General features: G+C 43.6%; 1 protein-coding gene across 2 annotated transcripts in view; it reads right to left on the bottom strand.

Moving 5' to 3' along the window:
- Window positions 1-23,287, bottom strand: part of raf1b (Raf-1 proto-oncogene, serine/threonine kinase b) — a 68,444-nt gene that overhangs the window by 28,225 nt on the left and 16,932 nt on the right. For both annotated transcript variants that reach the window (XM_045704992.2, NM_001123524.1), the window contains 7 exon segments: window positions 21,363-21,520; window positions 13,351-13,443; window positions 6,384-6,531; window positions 5,572-5,596; window positions 1,444-1,559; window positions 1,180-1,297; window positions 1,019-1,103 (listed from right to left, as the gene is read on the bottom strand). In XM_045704992.2, the coding sequence (XP_045560948.1) occupies window positions 1,019-1,103; window positions 1,180-1,297; window positions 1,444-1,559; window positions 5,572-5,596; window positions 6,384-6,531; window positions 13,351-13,443; window positions 21,363-21,520 (743 nt within the window).

The raw sequence follows: 23,287 nt of genomic DNA, 5'->3' as shown, positions 1-23,287 counted from the left end.
GGGTTTCATATTTGGGGAAATGACACTCTCTAATTGTTTTATATTTTGTCAGGAAATGCAGCTCCGTCTCAGGTTCTGCTGTTGTGCAGTGGTTGCACAGCCTTTCCTCTACAGGGAGCCAGGTTTTCCTGTGTCTACCCTTCTCAAGGCTGTGCTCACTGAGCCTTGACTTTGTCAAGGTTTTTCTAAGGTTTTGATCAGTAACCATGGTCAAATAGTTTTCCACGGTGTACTGTCGATTTAGGGCCAGATAGCAATGCATTTTGCTTTGTGTTTGTGCTTGTGTTTCCCAATAAGTAATGTAGTTTTGTTTTGACTGTGTTGTAATTTGGTTTATTCTGATTGGATGATCTGGTCCTGAGGCTTCAGTGTGTTAGTAGAACAGGTTAGTGAACTCAGCCCCAGGACCAGCTGGATGAGGGTCCTGAGGCTTCAGTGTGTTAGTAGAACAGGTTAGTGAACTCAGCCCCCAGGACCAGCTGGATGAGGGGACTCTTTTCTTTGCTCAGCTCTTGGCATTGCAGGGCTTGGTAATGATATGAGAGGGGGTCACTGTATTTTAGATGTTTCCAAAACTTAATTACTCTTTTCTGAGTTTTTATTATTAGTGGATATTGGCCTAATTCTGCCCTGCATGCATTGTTTGTAGTTTTCCTCTGGACATGAAGGATAATCTTACAGAACTCTGCAGGCAGGGTTTCAATTGGGTGTTTGTCCGTTTGTGTGAAATCTTGTTTTGTAATTGGACCCCACAACTCGCTGCCATGAAAGGCAGTTGGTTCAATGACACATTCAATAAGTTTTAACCAAATTTGAATAGGTATTTCAATTATGTTTTTATGGGTGCAGAATGTCCTGCGTGCTTTCTCTCTCAGTTCATTCACAGCCTCATTACGGTGTCCAGTGGAGGAGAGTGGGACTTTTATTTAGATATCCAGATTTATTTAGGGTTTTTATTTCTTTGTCTCATTGAGAGCCCTGGACAAACTCTACAAGTCAAGTCTTACTAATATCTGACCTGAGGACAGCCACTTCGTTCCTGAAGGCCTGGAATTGTTCTGGAGTTGGATCTACCACCTTCAGGATCTTCACTGCTACATCACCTGGTGAAGAGAAAAATAAAAATAAGCTCCCAGGTCCTATCCCCAAGGCCAGGACCTGTCTGTCAACACCACTCACCGTGCCACTTCCCTTTGTAGACTGTCCCGAACGAGCCAGAGCCGATCCTGTTCTGGAGAACCACCTCACTGGCCTCGATCTCCCAGTAGTAAGAGGAAGCTCTCTTATCTCTGGGACGCTGTGGGAGGGAGAGAGAGAGAGAGAGATCGGTACTGTGAGCTATTGATGTCACATACAGTACATAAAGATGATCTAGAGCAGAAATGACAAATACATCCAGAACCTGAGAAACAGGTTAGCGCCTTCCTCTTCCTCTCAACTTACCATTCTGTTTTTCACCTGAGTGTTAGAGGAGCCAGCCCTCTCCTTGTGCATGGGGGCTGGCGCTCGGGACGAGACGGACTGGGACCAACATGTTAGACTGAGGTCGGAAGGGCTCTCTGGAAACATAGAGAGATGGAAGAGAGAGATGACACACAGATGGAAGAGAGAGAGATGAGGTGAGAGATGAGAGCGATGAGGAGAGAGATGGGAGAAAGAGTTGGGAGGGAGAGGAGGAGAGAGAGGAGAGACGAGAGAGAAGGAGAGAGAAATAGGAGAGAGAGACGAGGAGAGAGAGTTGAGGGACAAGGAGAGAGATGAGACAGGGAGGGGGAGAGAGAGATAGAGAGACAAGGAGAGAGAGAGCGAGAGAGGTAGTGAGCTCATGGGCTCCTGAGTTCTTCTGCTTAAAGATAGAATTACAGTTGGATAAATGTTGATAAACTAGTAAAAAAAATTCGCAAGGACTTATACAGGATACTAACCTCAACATCAAAACCTTCATTCTGGTAATTTTGTCCAAAAAAATCAAGGTTTTAGGTTTGGATTGGACTATTACTACCAAGGACCATCAAGGAAAACTGATTGTGCCTTTAAACAGCTTGGAAAATTCCAGAAAATGATGTCATGGCTTTAGAAGCTTCTGATAGGCTAATTGACATAATTTGAGTCAATTGGAGGTGTACCTGTGGATGTATTTCAAGGTCCACCTTCAAACTCAGTGCTTCTTTGACATCATGGGGGAAAAAATTTAAAAAAATTGGAGACCTCCACAAGTCTGGTTCATCCTTGGGAGCATTTTCAAAACGTCTGAAGGTACCACGTTCATCTGAACAAACAATAGTACGCAAGTATAAACACCATGGGACCACGCAGCCGTCGTACCACTCAGGAAGGAGACGCGTTCTGTCTCCTAGAGATGAACGTACTTTGGTGCGAAAAGTGCAAATCAATCCCAGAACGACAGCAAAGGACCTTGTGAAGATGCTGGAGGAAACGGGTACAAAAGTATCTATATCCACAGTAAAACGAGTCCTATATCGACAACCTGAAAGGCCGCACAGCAAGGAAGAAGCCACTGCTCCAAAACCGCCATAAAAAAGCCAGACTACGGTTTGCAACTGCACATGGGGACAATGATCGTACTTTTTGGAGAAATGTTCTCTGGTCTGATGAAACGAAAATAGAACTGTTTGGCCATAATGACCATCATTATGTTTGGAGGAAAAGGGGGGAGGCTTGCAAGGCGAAGAACACCATCCCAACCGTGAAGCATGGGGGTGGCAGCATCATGTTGTGGGGGTGCTTTGCTGCAGGAGGGACTGGTGCACTTCACAAAATAGATGGCATCATGAGATGTGGATATTTTGAAACATCTCATGACATCAGTCAGGAAGTTAAAGCTTGGTCACAAATGGGTCTTCCAAATGGACAATGACCCCAAGCATACTTCCAAAGTTGTGGCAAAATGGCTTAAGGACCATAAAGTCAAGGTATTGGAGTGGCCATCACAAAGCCCTGATCTCAATCCTATAGAAAATGTGTGGGCAGAAATGAAAAAGCAGGTGCGGGCAAGGAGGCCTACAAACCTGACTCAGTTACACCAACATTCACCCAACTTATTGTGGGAAGCTTGTGGAAGGCTACCTGAAATATTTGACCCAAGTTAAACAATTTAAAGGCAATGCTACCAAATACTAATTGAGTGTATGTAAACTTCTTACCCACTGGGAATGTGATGAAAGAAATAAAACCTGAAATAAATCAATCATTCTCTCTACTATTATTCTGACATTTCACATTCTTAAAATAAAGTGGTGATCCTAGCTGATCTAAGACAGGGAATTTTTTTACTAGGATTAAAATGTCAGGAATTGTGAAAAACTGAGTTTAAATGTATTTGGCTAAGGTGTATGTAAACTTCCGACTGTACATTCAAGAGGATAAACTTTTTCCGAAAGACTAAGGGGACTAAACTCTGGTGCCCAAAGACTAGGCATGGAGCTGTTGTCAGAGGACAGACTAGGATCCCCCAGACACATCATAATTCACATGGGCACAAATGGCCTGAGGGTCCAGCAGGAAAGTGTGTCCACAGCACTCAAGGGAGTGATTGGAAAAGCTTCTTCCACTTTCCCCAACGCACAAGTGGTTATCTCCACCCTGCTACCACGAAAAGATGTTCACCCTGCCACCATACAGCGGGTGAATGCAAGCTTTTCACGAGACTGTGCCTCAAAACCTAATGTCAACCTGGCCCACCACCCCACCCTGGACTTGAACAGCCTTAACGACCAAGTCCACCTCTACAAGACAGCAATCACAACTTTTACCAGGACCCTGAAGGACGTCAGCCTCAACCGTAGACCCAGCACCTCACACAGGAGCAACAGACCCCCCACCCAGACCAGCGAGACACCCCACCCAGACCTGCGGGAGACACCCCACCCAGACCAGGGAGACGCCGCACCCAGACCAGGGAGACACCCCACCCAGACCAGGGAGACACCCCACCCAGACCAGGGAGACGCCCCACCCAGACCAGGGAGACGCCCCACCCAGACCAGGGAGACGCCGCACCCAGACCAGGGAGACACCCCACCCAGACCAGGGAGACACCCCACCCAGACACCCCACCCAGACCAGCGAGACGCCCCACCCAGACCAGCGAGACGCCCCACCCAGACCAGCGAGACACCCCACCCAGACCAGCGAGACACCCCACCCAGACCAGCGAGACACCCCACCCAGACCAGCGAGACACCCCACCCAGACCAGCGAGACACCCCACCCAGACCAGCGAGACACCCCACCCAGACCAGCGAGACACCCCACCCAGACCAGGGAGACACCCCACCCAGACCAGGGAGACACCCCACCCAGACCAGCGAGACACCCCACCCAGACCAGGGAGACGCCCCACCCAGACCAGGGAGACGCCGCACCCAGACCAGGGAGACACCCCACCCAGACCAGGGAGACACCCCACCCAGACACCCCACCCAGACCAGCGAGACACCCCACCCAGACCAGGGAGACACCCCACCCAGACCAGGGAGACGCCGCACCCAGACCAGGGAGACGCCGCACCCAGACCAGGGAGACGCCGCACCCAGACCAGGGAGACGCCGCACCCAGACCAGCGAGACACCCCACCCAGACCAGGGAGACACCCCACCCAGACCAGGGAGACACCCCACCCAGACCAGCGAGACACCCCACCCAGACCAGCGAGACACCCCACCCAGACCAGCGAGACACCCCACCCAGACCTGCGGGACCCCCCTCCCAGACCTGCGGGACCCCCCTCCCAGACCTGCGGGACCCCCCTCCCAGACCTGCGGGACCCCCCTCCCAGACCTGCGGGACCCCCCTCCTGAAGGACCTGCACTGAGAGAACCCATGAAACATATGCTTCCCATGCCGATAAAGCCCCATTGAATTGAGATGAGGAGAGAGACAGGCATGTCTTCATTCTAACTCCATTTCCAGTAGTGTAAAATACTTAAGTGAAAATATTTTTAAGTACTACCTAAGTATTTTAGGAGGTATCTGTACTTTACTATTTCTGGCAACTTTTACCTTACGACATTCCGAAAGAAAATAATGTACTTTTTACTCCATACATTTTCTCTGACATCCAAAAGTACTCGTTACATTTTGACAGGAAAATTGTCCAATTCACACACTTATCAAGAGAACATCCCTGGTCCCTACTGCATCTGATCTGGCGGACTAACTAAACACAAATGCTTCGTTTGTAAATGATGTCAGAGTGTTGGAGTGTGACCCTGGCTATCCGTCAATAAAAAGAAAATGGTGCCGTCGGGTTTGCTTAATATAAGGAATTCTAAATTATTTATACTTTTACTTTTGATACTTAAGTACATTTTTATCAATTCCATTTACTTTTGATACTTAAGTATTTTTAAACCCAAATACTTCTAGACTTTTACTCAAGTAGTATTTTACTGGGAGACTTTTACTTGAGTAACTTTCTATTAAGGCATCTTTACTTTTACTCAAGTATGACAATTTAGTACTTTTTCCACCACTGTCCATTTCTCACCACGACAATAGTACATTGAAATACAGTGACATCATTTCACCGTATGTGGTTAAAGTAGTTACCAGATTCATGACTTCTCATGGCATCCTGTGAAATAAGAGAAGGGGAGAGATTATTAGTATATTTATAGCCAAAGCCCTCATATCATCAAATCTAACAGTACATTTATAGCATGTTGAACATGACAGAATCATACAACTCTACTTCCCTCTGAGACACAGGTAGCCTCTTTACTGCCCTTTATGTTTAATAGTGCCCCACGGTGACAGGCTCTGATTGGCTGAGTAATACATATTCACGTAACCCTGGCTGGGAGCCAATCAGAGGTGACACAGCTTGAAGCAGGTATCAAATTACAGCCGTGTAGTCTCTAAAGCTCTTGTCCTGTCTACTCCTAACTGTTATGCCTATCCTTTTAGCCAAACTAGAGATGTTTATTTTACCTTTATTTAACTAGGCAAGTCAGTTAAGAACATGTTCTTATTTACAATGACGGCCTAGGAACAGTGGGTTAACTGCCTTGTTCAGGGGCAGAACGACAGATTTTTACCTTTCGGTTACTAGTCCAACGCTCTAACCACTAGGCTCTAACCACTAGGCTCTAACCACTAGGCTCTAACCACTAGGCTCTAACCACTAGGCTCTAACCACTAGGCTCTAACCACTAGGCTCTAACCACTAGGCTCTAACCACTAGGCTCTAACCACTAGGCTCTAACCACTAGGCTCTAACCACTAGGCTCTAACCACTAGGCTCTAACCACTAGGCTACCTGCCGCCCCGAGAGGCGCGGCCGCTCCTAACTATACTGAACAAAAATCAGCAGCAGGGTGGTGCTGATCATGTGTACGTTAGGGGTTAGAGTTAGGGGTTACCTTGAAGGCGGTGCTGTCCAGCGGCAGGGTGGTGCTGACCATGTGTACGTTGGGGGTGGATGTGGATCTCAGTCGGTGGGAGAGCACAGCCGGTCCAGCCCCCAGTACAGACCCAGGGGCCTGGTTGAAGGCATGGAGGGTAGAGTGTCTGTGGTGGGAGCCGAGAGACAGAATATATATATATATATATGACTAACATCAACCATCCACACTTTATACTGTACAGCTCACTGACGACTATGGATAAGTGTTCAAACAGTATCTTAATCCATCTAAGGACTCTGGACAATTTAAAGGATAGGTTTATAATGAACTTTGCTAGACAAAAAGTCTAATCCATTTTGGCTTTAGCTTTGCATTCACCGCCCCTCCCTCTAGCCCGCAGAGGGCTGGGGCCCCTCCCTCTAGCCCGCAGAGGGCTGGGGCCCCTCCCTCTAGCCCGCAGAAGGCTGGGTCAAATACTTCTTTACATCCCTGTTAGTGAGCATTTCTACTTTACCAAGATACTCCACCCACCCGACAGGTGTGGCATATCAAGAAGGTGATTAAACAGCATGATCATTACACAGGTGCACCTTGTGCTGGGGACAATAAAAGGCCACTATAATGTGTAGTTGAGACACACAACACAATGCCACAGATGTCTCATGTTTTGAGGGAGCATGCAATTGGCATGCTGACTGCAGGAATGTCCACCAGAGCTGCTGCCAGAGAATTGAATGTTCAATTCTCTACCACAAGCCGTCTCCAACGTTGTTTTAGATGGCAGTATGTCCAACCGACCTCAACTCACAGACCATGTGTAACACGCTTCTTTTCACCTGCGGGACCGTCTTAGACCAGCCACCTGGGCAGATGGTGAAACTGAAGAGTATTTATGTCTGTAATAAAGCCCTTTTGTGGGGAAAAAACTCCTGATTGGCTGGGGCTGGCAGCCCAGTGGGTGGGCCTGGCTTATTTTTATAGAAAGGTGGATTTAGATTTGTAGAAACTTGGATTTATACAGGATACTACCCTCCACAACATAACCTTTACTCCAAATCAAAACTCCAAACCTACAACCTGATTTTGGACCAAATTACCTGGAAGGATTCTACTACCAAAGATTCTTATTCCCAAGGACTACAGAGCAAATGCTCTGGCAAACCAACGACCAGCAAAAGAAGCAGAAACCTGAAACTACCATCCAACCTGGAACTGAGTGAGTCATGTTTAGTCTGAAGCTACTTTTAAAGCCAAGAACAAAAAGACATCACAATAATCTATTTTCATTTATAAGGACTGGATACTAAGGTTACTAGGACAGAACAGATCCAGATACAACTTCAATAAGCACTGTGGTGTGAAGTGAGAGGTGTCAAAGCCCTCGAGCCCAACAATGGCAGGATAGTTTCACAGCCTCCCCGACCCAAATGCAGAGGACTTTAAAGCTCCCTCCCTCTGTGCAGAGGTCATTACAATACAGTGCAGAGGTCATAACAATACAACCCCTGGATGTAAAAAAAAATGAGAAGGCACAAAAAGAAGCTCCTCACGGAAAATCCTGAGCCAATGTTTGCTGACTGCTACAAAAATGTAAAACAACCTAATCTTCCACACAGACCATCCCCTGGCATGCCGCAGTGCTAATTTAGTATAGAGCAGACATATCCCACTCTATTAAATAGATTAAAACAGGAACATTTTACATCTGGCTAGAAATTCAAAAGGGAATCGATCAACAGAGAAAAATAATGTCTTCCTGTGTGCTACCTAGATCCCCACCCCACTAGAATATCCAACTTCAATGAAGACAGCTTCTCCCTCACTAGCTTTAAGCACCAGCTGTCAGAGCAGCTCACAGATCACTGCACATAGCCCATCTGTACATAGCCCAGCCAACTACCTCATCCCCATACTGTATTTATCTTGCTCCTTTGCACCCCAGTATCTCTACTTGCACATCTATCACTCCAGTGTTTAATTGGTATTTTTAATTACTTCGACACCATGGCCTATTTATTCCCTTACCTCCATTATCTTACCTCATTTGCACACACTGTATATAGACTTTTTCTACTGTATTATTGACTGTACATTAGTTTATTCCATGTGTAACTCTGTGTTGTTGTATGTGTTGAACTGCTACGCTTTATCTTGGCCAGGTCGCAGTTGTAAATGAGAACTTGTTCTCAACTAGCCTACCTGGTTAAATAAAGGACTTGTTCTCAACTGGCCTACCTGGTTAAATAAAGGACTTGTTCTCAACTAGCCTACCTGGTTAAATAAAGGACTTGTTCTCAACTAGCCTACCTGGTTAAATAAAGGACTTGTTCTCAACTAGCCACCTGGTTAAATAAAGGACTTGTTCTCAACTAGCCTACCTGGTTAAATAAAGGTGAAATAAAAAATTTTAAAAAACAGGGGGACAAACACCTACTTGACAGCATCAAATCAAATTGTCTTGGTCACATGCAGATGTTATTGCGAGTGTCGCGAAATGCTTGTGTTCCTAGCTCCAACAGTGCAGTAGTATCTAACATTACACAACAACACACACACACAAATCTAAAGTAAAATAAATATATTAGGATGAGCCATGCCGGAGTGTCATTGACTAGAATACAGTTTATACAGCGCATTCGAAAAGTATTCAGACCCCTTGACTTTTCCCACTTTGTTAAATTACAGCCTTACTTTAAAATTGATTCAATATTTGTTTCCTCAATCTACATACAATACCCCATAATGACAAAGCTAAAAAAAAATCTAATAAAAAAAAAAAAAATACTGAAATATCACATTTACATAAGTATTCAGACCCTTTGCTATGAGACTCGAAATTAAGCTCAGGTGCACGAGACATGGCAAGAAGCAATCAAAAGTAACAAAAAACTCCACATCCCAATTAGGATCTGGCTAAAAATACTTCAATCTATTATCAAACCCATTTCCCGCTGGTTGTGAGTAGGGCTGTGGCTGTCATGAAATTTAATCTGCCGGTGATTGTCAAGCAAATAACTGTTGTTCTCACGGTAATTGGTCATGAATTAACTTAAACACCTTTATCTTCTCCTGGCTTCCACACATATTCTACAAGCCACTGATGTAGACCTTTGGAACATCTACATTTAAAAAAGTCTTAATAAATCCATGTAATATAGCCTATACCATCACAATAAATCCATTATTTATTTTAGACCGGTCTAAAGAAACATGATATGAAGAAAATGTAGTCTATTTCAGAAGAACAGAATAACATACTCTGAGTTGTCCTTATGTTAGGTCCTGATGTGGCTATGGGGCTACACTAGTTCATTTAGCAGGTCCTGATGTGGCTGTGGGGCTACACTAGTTAATTTAGCAGGTCCTGATGTGGCTGTGGACTACACTAGTTAATTTAGCAGGTCCTGATGTGGCTGTGGGCTACACTAGTTAATTTAGCAGGTCCTGATGTGGCTGTGGGCTACACTAGTTCATTTAGCAGGTCCTGATGTGGCTGTGGGGCGACACTAGTTAATTTAGCAGGTCCTGATGTGGCTGTGGGCTACACTAGTTCATTTAGCTGGTCCTGATGTGGCTGTGGGGCTACACTAGTTAATTTAGCACACTAGATTTTCTTAGAATTCTGTGGCATCATTTAATATTTAATAGTACTGTATCTGAATAAAATAGAAAGGATATTTTCTCAAAAAGATTGGAGGTAGAACACACATGCAGCTATTCTGTGTTGAGTGGTTAACAAGGAAATAGGTACTCCTATATGCTTAACCTGTTAGGGCTAGGGGGCAGTATTGACACAGCTGGATAAAAAACATACCCGATTTAATCTGGTTACCACTCCTACCCAGTAACTAGAATATGCATATACTTATTACATATGGATAGAAAATACCCTAAAGTTTCTAAAACTGTTTGAATGGTGTCTGAGTATAACAGAACTCAAATGGCAGGTCAAAACCTGAGAGATTCCTTTACAGGAAGTGGCCTGTCTGACCATTTCTTGAACTTCTTTTCCATCTCTATCATTTACTAAGGATCTCTGCTCTAACGTGACACTTCCCACGTCGTCCATAGGCGCTCAGAGCCCGGGAAAAAACAGAATGTCGTCATTCCAGCCCCAGGCTGAAACACATTATCGCCTTTCTCAAGTGGCCGATCAAGGGACTCTGGGCTTATGCGCGTGACCCGACCGCCCCCGCCTTTGTGATTTTTTCCTCTGTTTGCCGAAAAGGAGATTCCCTGTCGGAATATTATCGCTTTTCTACGAGAAAAATGGCGTAAAAATTGATTTTAAACAGCGGTTGACATGCTTCGAAGTACGGTAATGGAATATTTAGAATTTTATTGTCACGAATTGCGCGCGACACTTCTTTACCATTTCGGATAGTGTCTGGAACGCACGAACAAAACGCCGCTATTCGGATATAACGATGGATTATTTTGGACCAAACCAACATTTGTTATTGAAGTAGCAGTCCTGGGTGTGATATTCTGACAAAGACAACAAAAGGTAATGAAACTTTTATAATAGTAAATATGATTATGGTGAGTGCTAAACTTGCCGGGTGTCTAAATAGCGAGCCCGTGATGCCTGGGCTATGTACTTAGAATATTGCAAAATGTGCTTTCACCAAAAAGCTATTTTAAAATCGGACATATCGAGTGCATATCGAGTCTGTATCTATAATTCTTAAAATAATTGTTATGCTTTTTGTGAACGTTTATCGTGAGTAATTTAGTAAAATGTTAACGAATTCCCCGGAAGTTTGCGGGGGGTATGCTAGTTCTGAACGTCACATGCTAATGTAAAAAGCTGGTTTTTGATATAAACATGAACTTGATTGAACAAAACATGCATGTATTGTATAACATAATGTCCTAGGGTTGTCATCTGATGAAGATCATCAAAGGTGAGTGCTGCATTTAGCTGTCTTCTGGGTTTTGGTGACATTATATGCTGGCTTGAAAAATGGGTGTCTGATTATTTCTGGCTGGGTACTCTGCTGACATAATCTAATGTTTTGCTTTCGTTGTAAAGCCTTTTTGAAATCGGACAGTGTGGTTAGATTAACGAGAGTCTTGTCTTTAAATAGCTGTAAAATAGTCATATGTTTGAGAAATTGAAGTAATAGGATTTTTAATGTTTTGAAAATCGCGCCACAGGCTGCAAGTGGCTGTTACGTAGGTGGGACGAATTCGTCCCGCCTAGCCCAGAGAGGTTAAGAGTTATTTATGTAACGTTAGTTCTACAAACATTGGGCTATATATATATATATTTAATACATTTTAAGGCTGCATGATGACAACTAATGAGAATTTGAAAAAAGTCGCATGAAAAGGTATGAGTTCTGCTTTGATTTTTGCGCAGGCTGCACACACTTCATCAGTCTCTCATTCACAATTTGACAAGCACTTGATAATGCCTTGAATTTCATGCCGGCATCCCCCTTGTGTTGCCGTAATGCAAAAAAAATCCATGCCTTTTGCGGCCAGTGGCCGTTGTGCCCTTGGCCCGGAGTGTTCTGTTGTGGCCTTCTCCCTGTGTGTTTCGCACTCCAACGCACCTCATGATCGGGTCTTTCTCACAAGCTACAAGTGAAGACAGACACATCGGGGACGCAACTCCGTGCGCCTTATCCAATTCCAGAGTGCATATTGAAGATATTGGAAGAACTGTCCACATTTACTTTGTCGTCAGCCAACAAGATGAGTAGGCCTAACGAACAGCAAAAGCACTAGCCTGTCAATCTACTATACCCCATAGTACAAAAGTTGACCTACTCTATTCTGTGCAAGAAATATATATTCCAAACATAGTCTGGGACAGATGCGGGATACGATAGATCTCAAATTAATACAACCACAAGCAACAACAAAAACTTTTTTACAGAATGAGGCTGACGCAACAGATCAGAACATTTAGCTTTAAATGTTGAGAACCTATTAGGCCATTTCTTCATTATAAGCGCAACAATGCGCACATGGCAGTAGGCTATAAGCGCAAATGTTCCATTAGCAGAAAACACCATTATCAAAAATGACTGCAAATGTGATTATGCATGTAATGTTTTTATTATAAAAGGTCAATTTTTATGGTGAAAAGCATCTTCCTGGGCAACATTCACAAGTGATAATATATCATTCACAAGTCTAATATTATCACCCATCAGACTATTCTTGATGTAATCTTGTCTTTACATATATTATTTCGTGTATGTGTGAAATTTGTTTTGATTTAGAATGGACCATTCTAAATTGTCACGAAACCGGGTGCAAAAATACATGTTTAATAGCGAATGGAGGACTCTTTTCCTGTGGTTCATTTTCATGCCAGCCAGGTAGGCTATACTCCTGTTGTAAAGAGAAGCGATGTGCTTACTATTAGGAAAGTTGAGAAATAAATATAGTAGGTCTAGCCTATAGAAAGCTGATGGGATCCTCCTATTTTTAATAGAGGCCATCACTCTGTTTTCTCACTCAATTTCATAGACTATAGAGATACATGAGCTCATGGGCTCTCATGAAGTGTTTGATTAGATTTTCCATTACAAATTGCATTGATGTCAGAGTGATTAGAGGGACAATAGAGTGCTGAGTCCCAGGTAGTTAGCTAGTTTGGTAGGTTACTAATGACCAGCAGCAGCATCAGAGTTTGGAGAAGCCTAATTACTGTGACTAAACAGTCACATGGAATTTGACTGCCTTCATGACTCGTGACCGCTGGTATGGCGGTAATATGGTCACCGCAACAACCCTAGTTGTGTGGACTACGGTCCACTCACCAACCAAGATTTCACAAAACGTACATAGCCAACAATAACACATTTGAAATGTCTATATTATTTTAAAACAGAGTACCATTTACTGATTGCTTATTTCCCTTGCTCATTACCTATTTCACTTCCTTTGGCAATGTAAACATATGTTTCCCATGCCAATAAAGCCCCTTAAAATGTAATGTAATTGAGAGAGAGAAAACTTGTACCTGACAGGAAATCTGGAGAGCGAGTCCCTCAGACGTCGTGATGTTAGAGGAGGGAGAGATGGACCACCAGTCTCTCCAGGGGTAGGGAACAGGCTGGGAGGAGAGAAGAGGCAGGGTTACAACATATAGTATATTTACCAGGCTCTATCACAGTATCATTATGAATAGGACTTATAGGACTGTTCTGGGACCAACTTATCATAACTGATACCATCAGTAAAGCAGAGACAGGAGAGAGAGAGAGAGAGAGACAGGAGAGAGAGAGAGAGAGACAGGAGAGAGAGAGACAGAGAGACAGAGAGAGAGAGACAGAGAGACAGAGAGACAGAGAGACAGAGAGACAGAGAGACAGAGAGACAGAGAGACAGAGAGACAGAGAGACAGAGAGACAGAGAGACAGAGAGACAGAGAGACAGAGAGACAGAGAGACAGAGAGACAGAGAGACAGAGAGACAGAGAGAGAGAGAGAGAGAGAGACTTGAGACACACTAGAGGGAGAGAGATCATGAACAGATGAGCTCCCGCATTTTATCAGCATGTTTTTACAAAAAAAAAACTGATTTCGAGTAGGGCTGGGCAGTATACCGTATTTTACTATAAACCGGTATTGATGCACGGACCGGTTTAGGTTTTTACTTTACCTTCTATAAACGGTATTTGAATGTTTTGTTTGTGATACACCGTGTGTAACATCCATTTTATAGTCTCGCTCTCATTAGTTAGTTAGTTAGCTAGCTAAATGGCTAATAAAAAGTACTGAGTCAGAGCAAACGTAGCTAGCTAATACAGCCTGATACCAGTGCTGGTGGAGGCCTAAATCATAACGTTTGTGCAGCATTATCTTCTAAATCAAAGAGGAATAGGCGAAGCATGAATAGGTTATCTACATGAATAAAGATTTAATGTAGCCAAAGATTATAGGGTCCCCTAGGAAACATCACTTTGGTTCCTACCCTGTCACAATAACTCGTCCATGGCGTTTTCATTCGTTGTCATGTCAAACACTGTATTCAAAGTGACCACTGTTATTTATACTCCAACTACAGAATTATAATAAACATTCTAGTTCCATGATTCCAAAAGTTCACCCCCTTATCTAAATCGCAATGTTTGGTTAAAAATAAAGGCGTAGTATTTTTGTGTGTGTGGAAATAATCTGAAATGAGTGCAGGAAATGCAGGAAATTGTTATAGGTTGAAGTTGAACAGTATTTTTATATTTAACCTTCAACTTGACAAGTCAGTTAAGAACAAATTCTTATTTACAATGACGGCCTAGGAACAGTGGGTTAACTGCCTTGTTCAGGGGCAGAACGATTCGATCTAGCAACCTTTCGGTTACTGGCCCAACGCTCTAACCACTAGAGTACCTGCATAGTACAAAACAAGCCGAACTGAGAAAGACCCATTGAAAACAATGTAGAATATATATATAAACCCTATATAGCCCCCAGAGATCAGTCCTCTGTCCACCTCATGCCCACCGCCCCCGTGAATCGCTGCTGGTGATTCTCTGATCCACCTTTACGCAGACGACATCATTCTGTATACCTCTGGCCCTTCGTTGGACACTGTTAACCTCTATGGGCTAGGTGGGACGCAAGCGTCCCACCCGTGGTGCACTCCATCAACAGCAGGTGCATTTCAAGAGCGGCAAATTTGAATCCAAATAAATGTCAAAATTCAAATTTTTCAAACATACAACTATTTTACACCCTTTGAAAGATAAACATCTCCTTAATCTAACCACGTTTTACGATTTCAAAAAGGTTTTACGGCGAAAGCATAAATTTAGAGTATGTTAGGACAGTACATTTACAAGAGGTGTGTGTAATGTTTTGTCAATTCAAAGACAGGGTCACCAAAACCATAAAACCAGCTAAAATGATGCACTAACCTTTTACAATCTCCATCAGATGACACTCCTAGGACATTATGTTAGACAATGCATGCATTTTTAGTTCTATCAAGTTCATATTTATATCCAAAAACAGCGTTTTACTATGGCATTGATGTTGAGGAAATCGTTTCCCTCCAATAACCGGCAGTCAAGTCAGCGTCACAAATTAAATAATTAAAATTAGAAAACATTGGTAAAATATTATATTGTCATTTAAAGAATTATAGATTTACATCTCTTGAACGCAATCAACTTGCCAGATTTAAAAATAACCTTACTGGGAAATCACACTTTGCAATAATCTGAGCACTGCGCCCAGAAAAACACGCGTTGCGATACAGACTAGACGTCATGTTTTGGAGATCTAAAATCGAAAATACTATGTAAATAATCCATTACCTTTGATTCTCTTCATCAGATGTCACTTCCAGGTATCACAGGTCCATAACGAATGTAGTTTTGTTCAAAAAAGCTCATCATTTATGTCCAAAAATCTCCGTCTTGTTAGCACATGATCTAAGCCAGCCGGACTTCTCGTCATGAACGAGGGGAAAAAATATATTTACGTTCGTTCAAACATGTCAAACGTTGTATAGCATAAATCATTAGGGCCTTTTTTAACCAGAACATGAATAATATTCAAGGTGGACGAATGCATACTCTTTTATAACGTATTGGAACGAGGGTACCCAACATGAACTCGCGCGCCAGGTGTCTAATGGGCCATCATCGTTCCATGGCTCTTGTTCGGTCAGATCTCCCTCCAGAAGACTCAAAACACTTTGTAAAGGCTGGTGACATCTAGTGGAAGCAATAGGAAGTGCCAAAATATTCCTTAGCCCCTGTGTTTTTCAATGGGATAGGTTTAAAGGTAATACAACACATCAGGTATCCACTTCCTGTCAGAAAATGTCTCAGGGTTTTGCCTGCCAAATGAGTTCTGTTATACTCACAGACACCATTCAAACAGTTTTAGAAAATTTAGGGTGTTTTCTATCCATATGTAATAAGTATATGCATATTCTAGTTACTGGGTAGGAGTGGTAACCAGATTAAATCGGGTATGTTTTTTTATCCAGCCGTGTCAATTCTGCCCCCTAGCCCTAACAGGTTAACTAACCTCCAGACGAGCTTCAATCCCATACAACTCTCCTTCCGTGGCCTCCAACTGCTCTTAAAATGCAAATAAAACTAAATGCATGCTCTTCAACCGATCACTGCCCGCACCTGCCCGCCTGACCGCTCTGGACGGTTCTGACTTAGAATATGTGGACAACTACAAATACCGAGGTGTCTGGTTAGACTAAACTGTCCTCCTAGACTCACATTAAACATCTCCAATCCAAAATTAAACCTAGAATCGGCTTCCTATTTCGCAACAAAGCATCCTTCACTCATGCTGCCAAACATACTCTCGTAAAACTGACCATCCTACCGATCCTCGACTTCTGCGATGTCATTTACAAAATAGCCTCCAACACTCTACTCAGCAAATTGGATGCAGTCTATCACAGTGCCATCCGTTTTGTCACCAAAGCCCCATATACTACCCACCACTGCGACCTGTATGATCTCGTTGGCTGGCCCTCGCTTCATACTCGTCGCCAAACCCACTGGCTCCAGGTCATCTACAAGTCTCTGCTAGGTAAAGTCCCCCCTCATCTCAGCTCACTGGTCACCATAGCAGTCAGTCAGTCAGTATCATTAGACCAGCAGCAAGCAGTCAGTCAGTATCATTAGACCAGCAGCAAGCAGTCAGTCAGTATCATTAGACCAGCAGCAAGCAGTCAGTCAGTATCATTAGACCAGCAGCAAGCAGTCAGTCAGTATCATTAGACCAGCAGCAAGCAGTCAGTCAGTATCATTAGACCAGCAGCAAGCAGTCAGTCAGTATCATTAGACCAGCAGCAAGCAGTCAGTCAGTATCATTAGACCAGCAGCAAGCAGTCAGTCAGTATCATTAGACCAGCAGCAAGCAGTCAGTCAGTATCATTAGACCAGCAGCAAGCAGTCAGTCAGTATCATTAGACCAGCAGCAAGCAGTCAGTCCGTAGCATTAGACCAGCAGCAAGCAGTCAGTCAGTAGCATTAGACCAGCAGCAGCAGTCAGTCAGTAGCATTAGACCAGCAGCAGCAGGCAGTCAGTAGCATTAGACCAGCAGCAGCAGTCAGTAGCATTAGACCAGCAGCAGCAGTCAGTAGCATTAGACCAGCAGCAGCAGTCAGTAGCATTAGACCAGCAGCAGCAGTCAGTAGCATTAGACCAGCAGCAGCAGTCAGTAGCATTAGACCAGCAGCCCCGCCGATCCTCTACGACTGGAATACCGACATAATCTGCCCGAGGATTCCAACAGGCCCCTCAGGCGCGACGTCCGCTGAAGGCCCATTCTGCTAACCGGCCTGCTAGCTACCTAGAGCTACTTGGAACCCTACTAATTCCAGGACTGCTCTATCAACGTCACCGCACGAAGAGGCAAAAACAGACTTACCCCCATCACGACGTCCCCCAAAGGCTAACTTGCTAGCCCCGGTCTGTTAACTGCTAGCTTGCTTGCTAACCCGGTCTGCTAACTGCTAGTTTGTTTAGCCCCGGCCTACTAACTGTTAGCATCAGCCTGCTAACTGTCTGAATCGCCGTGTCCCCAGTCAGCCCAACCACTCACTGGACCCATATGTTCACTTGGCTACGCATGCCTCTCTCTAATATCAATATGCCTCGTCCATTACTGTCCTGGTTAGTGATTACTGTCTTATTTCACTGTAGAGCCTCTAGCCCTGCTCAATGTGCCTTAACCAACCATGTTGTTCCACCTCCTACATATGCGATGACATCACCTGGTTTAAACGTCTCTAGAGACTATCTCTCTCTCATCATTACTCAATGCCTAGGTTTACCTCCAATGTACTCACATCCTACCATACCTTTGTTTGTACACTATGCCTTGAATCTTATGCTATCGTGCCCAGAAACCTGCTCCTTTTATGCTCTGTTCCGAACGTTCAAGACGGCCAGTTCGTATAGCCTTTAATCCGTACCCTTATCCTACTTCTCCTCTGTTCCTCTGGTGATGTGGAGGTTAATCCAGGACCTGCAGTGCCTAGCTCCACTCCCACTCCCCAGGTGCTCTCATTTCTTGACTTCTGTAACTGTAAAAGCCTTGGTTTCATGCATGTTAACATTAGAAGCCTACTCCCTAAGTTTGTTTTACTCACTGCTTAAGCACACTGCCATTCCGGATGTCTTAGCCGTGTCTGAATCCTAGCTTAGGAAAACCACCAAAAACCCTGAAATCTCCATCACTAACTATAACATTTTCCGCCAAGATAGAACTGCCAAAGGGGGCGGTGTTGTAATCTACCGCAAAGATAGTAATACAGAACTCTGCAGGCTATCCAAGTCTATACCCAAACAATTTGAGCTTCTACTTCTAAAAATTCACCTTTCCAGAAACAAGTCTCTCACTGTTGCCACTTGCTATAGACCTCCCTCTGCCCCCAGCTGTGCCCTCAATACCATATGTGAATTGATTGCCCCCCATCTATCATCAAAGTTCGTACTGTTAGATCACCGACACTGGGACATGCTTCACACCCCGGCCGTCCTACAATCTAAGCTTGATGCCCTCAATCTCACACAAATGATCAATGAACCTACCAGGTACAACCCCAAATCTGTAAACACGGGCACACTCATAGATGTCATTCTAACTAACTCGCCCTCCAAATACACCTCTGCTGTTTTCAATCAAGATCTCAGCGATCACTGCCTCATTGCCTGCATCCGTAATGGCTCCGCGGTCGTACGACCACCCCTCATCACTGTCAAACGCTTCCTAAAACACTTCAGCGAGCAGGCCTTTCTAATCGACCTGGCCCGGGTATCCTGGAAGGATATTGACCTCATTCCGTCAGTAGAGGATGCCTGGTTATTCTTTAAAAATGCTTTCTTCACCATCTTAAATAAGCATGTCCCATTCAAAAAATGTAGAACCAGGAACAGATATAGCCCTTCGTTCACTCCAGACTTAACTGCCCTTGACCAGCACAAAACATCCTGCACTAGCTTCGAATCCCTGTGATTTGCAACTTTTCAGAGAAGTCTGGAACCAATATACACAGTCAGGAAAGCAAAGGCTAGCTTAGCTTAGGAAACATTGTCACCACCGATAAATACATGATAATCGAGAATTTCAATAAGCATCTCTCTACAGCTGGCCACGCATTACACCTGGCTACACCAAACCAGGCCAACAGCTCTGCAACCTCCCTGCAGTACCTGGCCCAAGCCCCCCCCCCCCCCACCATTTCTCCTTCACCCAAATCCAGACCGCTGATGTCCTGAAAGAGCTGCAGAATCTGGATCCCTACAAATCAGCTGGGCTAGACAATCTGGATCCTCTTCATAAAATTATCCGCCGCCATTGTTACAACCCCTATTACAAGTCTGTTCAACCTCTCTTTCGTATCGTCTGAGATCCCTAAAGATTGGAAAGCTGCCGCGGTCATCCCCCTCTTCAAAGGGGGAGACACTCTAGACCCAAACTGTTACAGATCTATATCCATCCTGCCCTGCCTTTCTAAAGTCTTCGAAAGTCATGTGAACAAACAGATCACCGACCATCTCGAATTCCACCGTACCATCTCCACTATGCAATCTGGTTCCAGAGCTGGTCATTGGTACAACTCAGCCAAGCTCAAGGTCCTAAACGACATCATAACCATCATCGATAAGAGACATTACTGTGCAGCCGTATTCATCGACCCGGCCAACGCATTCAACTCTATCAATCATTGCATTCTTATTGGCAGACTCTACAGCCTTGGTTTCTCAAATGACTGCCTCGCCTGGTTTACCAACTACTTCTCAGATAGAGTTCAGTGTGTAAAATCGGAGGGCCTGTTGTCCGAACCTCTGGCAGTCTCTATGGCGGAAACTCTGAAGCTCTGTCAGAGTGACCATCAGGTTCTTGGTCACCTCCCTGACCAAGACCCTTCTCCCCCACTTGCTCAGTTTGGCCAGGCGCCAGCTCTAGGAAGAATGTTAGTGGTTCCAAACTTCTTCCATTTAAGAAAGATGGAGGCCACTGTGTTGTTGGGGACCTTCAATGTTGCAGACATTTTTTGGTACACTTCCCCGGATCTGTGCCTCGACACAATCCTGTCTCGGAGCGCTAAGGACAATTCCTTCGACCTCATGGTTTATTTCTTTCTCTGACATGCACTGTCAACTGTGGGATGTCAAATCAATTGAATTTACCACAGGTGGACTCCAATCAAGTTGTAGAAACTTCAAGGATGATCAATGGAAACTGGATTCACCTGAGCTCAATTGTGAGTCTCATAGCAAAGGGTCTGAATACTTATGTAAATAAGGTATGTTTATTTTAAATACATTTGCAAACATTTCTAAAAACCTGTTTTCACTTTGTCATTGTGGGGTATTGTGTGTAGATTTGAGGTTTTTATTTAATCCATTTTACAATAATGGATTAAATAATGTAATAAAATGTGGAAAAAGTCAATACTTTATGAATGCACACTACAGGATATTTATTTTTAGCTGAATATTTTCTACCTGCAGGCTGCAGTTTTTATTTGTTGGCTTTATGTAGGCTATTCCTACATAGTTGGCAATAGAAGTTACTTAAGTTTGTTTCATTTAGATTTGGATAGAATTTTGATTAGCCACTACTTCTGACCAGAGCCCTATATATGATAATGATTTTGAGATATGAAGAAGTTATTCTAAATTAAATGAAACTGTTCAATGAAAATGTGCATATAAAAACCATAACTGGCACGCAGATCGGTAGAAATGGTAAGATAAATTGGCATTCCACATGAGATAGACTTGTCGTGTAGCCTATTCCCGGCAAGAGGAGAGTAATGGCAGAATCTGCGAAAGCCAGCAGGAGAAGAATGGTTGGGTCAGCTTAAGGTGTTTTTCTTGTGGTTATCTAGATCTCTGGCTCCCTCTTGAGTCTTTTTTCATCAAGCAGTAAGCTTATAGCATCAGACAAGCTCAATGTATATAGAAAAGGCATTTAACTGTACTTGTACATGTGACTTTAAAAACGTGACACTTTAAACAATAGCATTGTGTATTGTCTTACAGCAGCTGTCGTATGTTGCTCCAGTCAACACACATTGTGGGAACCTTGGTGCTGCAGTGTTCATGGAACTTATAGCCACACGTCTGGCAGCGGAACCCATTGAGCAGGAACTTCTGACAGATGTCGCAGAACGCCAGCTTCAGGAAAGTATTTCGGACCTGAGGACGACCAAAGAAACGTCTTCACTACGACATCAGTACATCACCACTACCTCATCATTAAATTATCACAACAGGGTCTGATTGGAGAATGTTACAACAGGAAATAAAAAACACTTAAGTCCAGAATTACACCCCAATCACCTACAGTACCAGTCAACTTGACAACTACTAATTCAAGGGTTTTTCTTTATTTTTTACTATGTTATACATTGTAGAATAATAGTGAACACATCAAAGCTATGAAATAACACATATGGAATCATGCAGTAACCAAAAAAAAAAAAGTGTTATACAAATCAAAATATATTTTATATTTGAGATTCTTCAAAGTAGCCACCCTTTGCCTTGATAACAGCTTTGCACACTCTTGGCATTCTCTCAACCAGCTTCATGAGGTAGTCACCTGGAAAGCATTTCAATTAACAGGTGATCCTTGTTAAAAGTTCATTTGGGGAGTTTTTCTACTTTTTGAGCCAATCAGTGTTGTGACAAGGTAGGGGAGGTATACAGAAGATCGTCCTATTTGGTAAAAGACCAAGTCCACATTATGGCAAGAACAGCTCAAATAAGCAAAGACAAACAACAGTCCATCATTACTTTAAGACATGAAGCTCTGTCAATCTGGAAAATTTCAAGAACTTTGAAAGTTTCTTCAAGTGCAGTCGCAAAAACCATCAAGCGCTACGATGAAACGGGCTCTCGTGAGGACCGCCACAGGAAAGGAAGACCCAGAGTTACCTCTGCTGCAGAGGATAAGTTCATTAGAGTTACCAGCCTCAGAAATTGCAGCCCAAATAAATGCTTCACAGAGTTCAAGTAACAGACACATCTCAACATCAACTGTTCAGAGGAGACTGTGTGAATCAGTCCTTCATGGTTGAACTGCTGCAAGAAACCACTGCTAAAAGGACACCAATAAGAGACTTGCTTGGGCCAAGAAACACTAGTAATGGATATTAGATCGGTGGAAATCTGTCCTTTGGTCTGATGAGTCCAAATTTGTGATTTTTGGTTCCAACCGCCATGTCTTTGTGAGATGCAGAGTAGGTGAACGGATGATCTCTGCATGTGTAGTTCCAACCGTGAAGCATGGAGGAGGTAGTTTGATGGTGCTACTGTCGTGATTTACTTAGAATTCAAAGCACACTTAACCTGTTTGGGATAGGGGGCAGTATTTTCACAGTCGGATAAAAAAAGTACCAATTTAATCTGGTTACTACTCCTGCCCAGAAACTAGAATATGCATATAATTAGTAGATTTGGATAGAAAACACTAAAGTTTCTAAAACTGTTTGAATGGTGTCTGAGTATAACAGAACTCATATGGCAGGCCAAAACCTGAGAAGATTCCATACAGGAAGTGCCCTGTCTGACAATTTATTGTCCTTCTGTAGCATCTATCGAAAATACAGCATCTGTGCTGTAACGTGATATTTTCTAAGGCTTCCATTGACTCTCACAAGGCACCAGAAAGTGTAATGGGGTGTCTGCAGTCTCTGGGCAAAGTTACAAACTCTGCTGCTGTAGTGGTCAGCCTGGGGACAGTGAGACTGGAGATGCGGTCACGAGACTTGTCCATTTTTTTCTTTCAGCCTTTGAATGAATACAACGTTGCCCGGTTGGAATATTATCGCTATTTTACGAGAAAAATAGCATAAAAATTGATTTTAAACAGCGTTTGACATGCTTCGAAGTACGGTAATGGAATATTTTCACGAAATGAGCGTTACCTTTCGGATAGTGACCTCAACGCACGAACAAAAC

This window comes from Salmo salar, chromosome 22 (genome assembly GCF_965601325.2).
Source record: "Salmo salar chromosome 22, fSalSal1, whole genome shotgun sequence".
In the NCBI taxonomy this organism is placed as follows: domain Eukaryota; kingdom Metazoa; phylum Chordata; class Actinopteri; order Salmoniformes; family Salmonidae; genus Salmo; species Salmo salar.
This window is presented reverse-complemented; position numbering and strand designations above follow the sequence as displayed.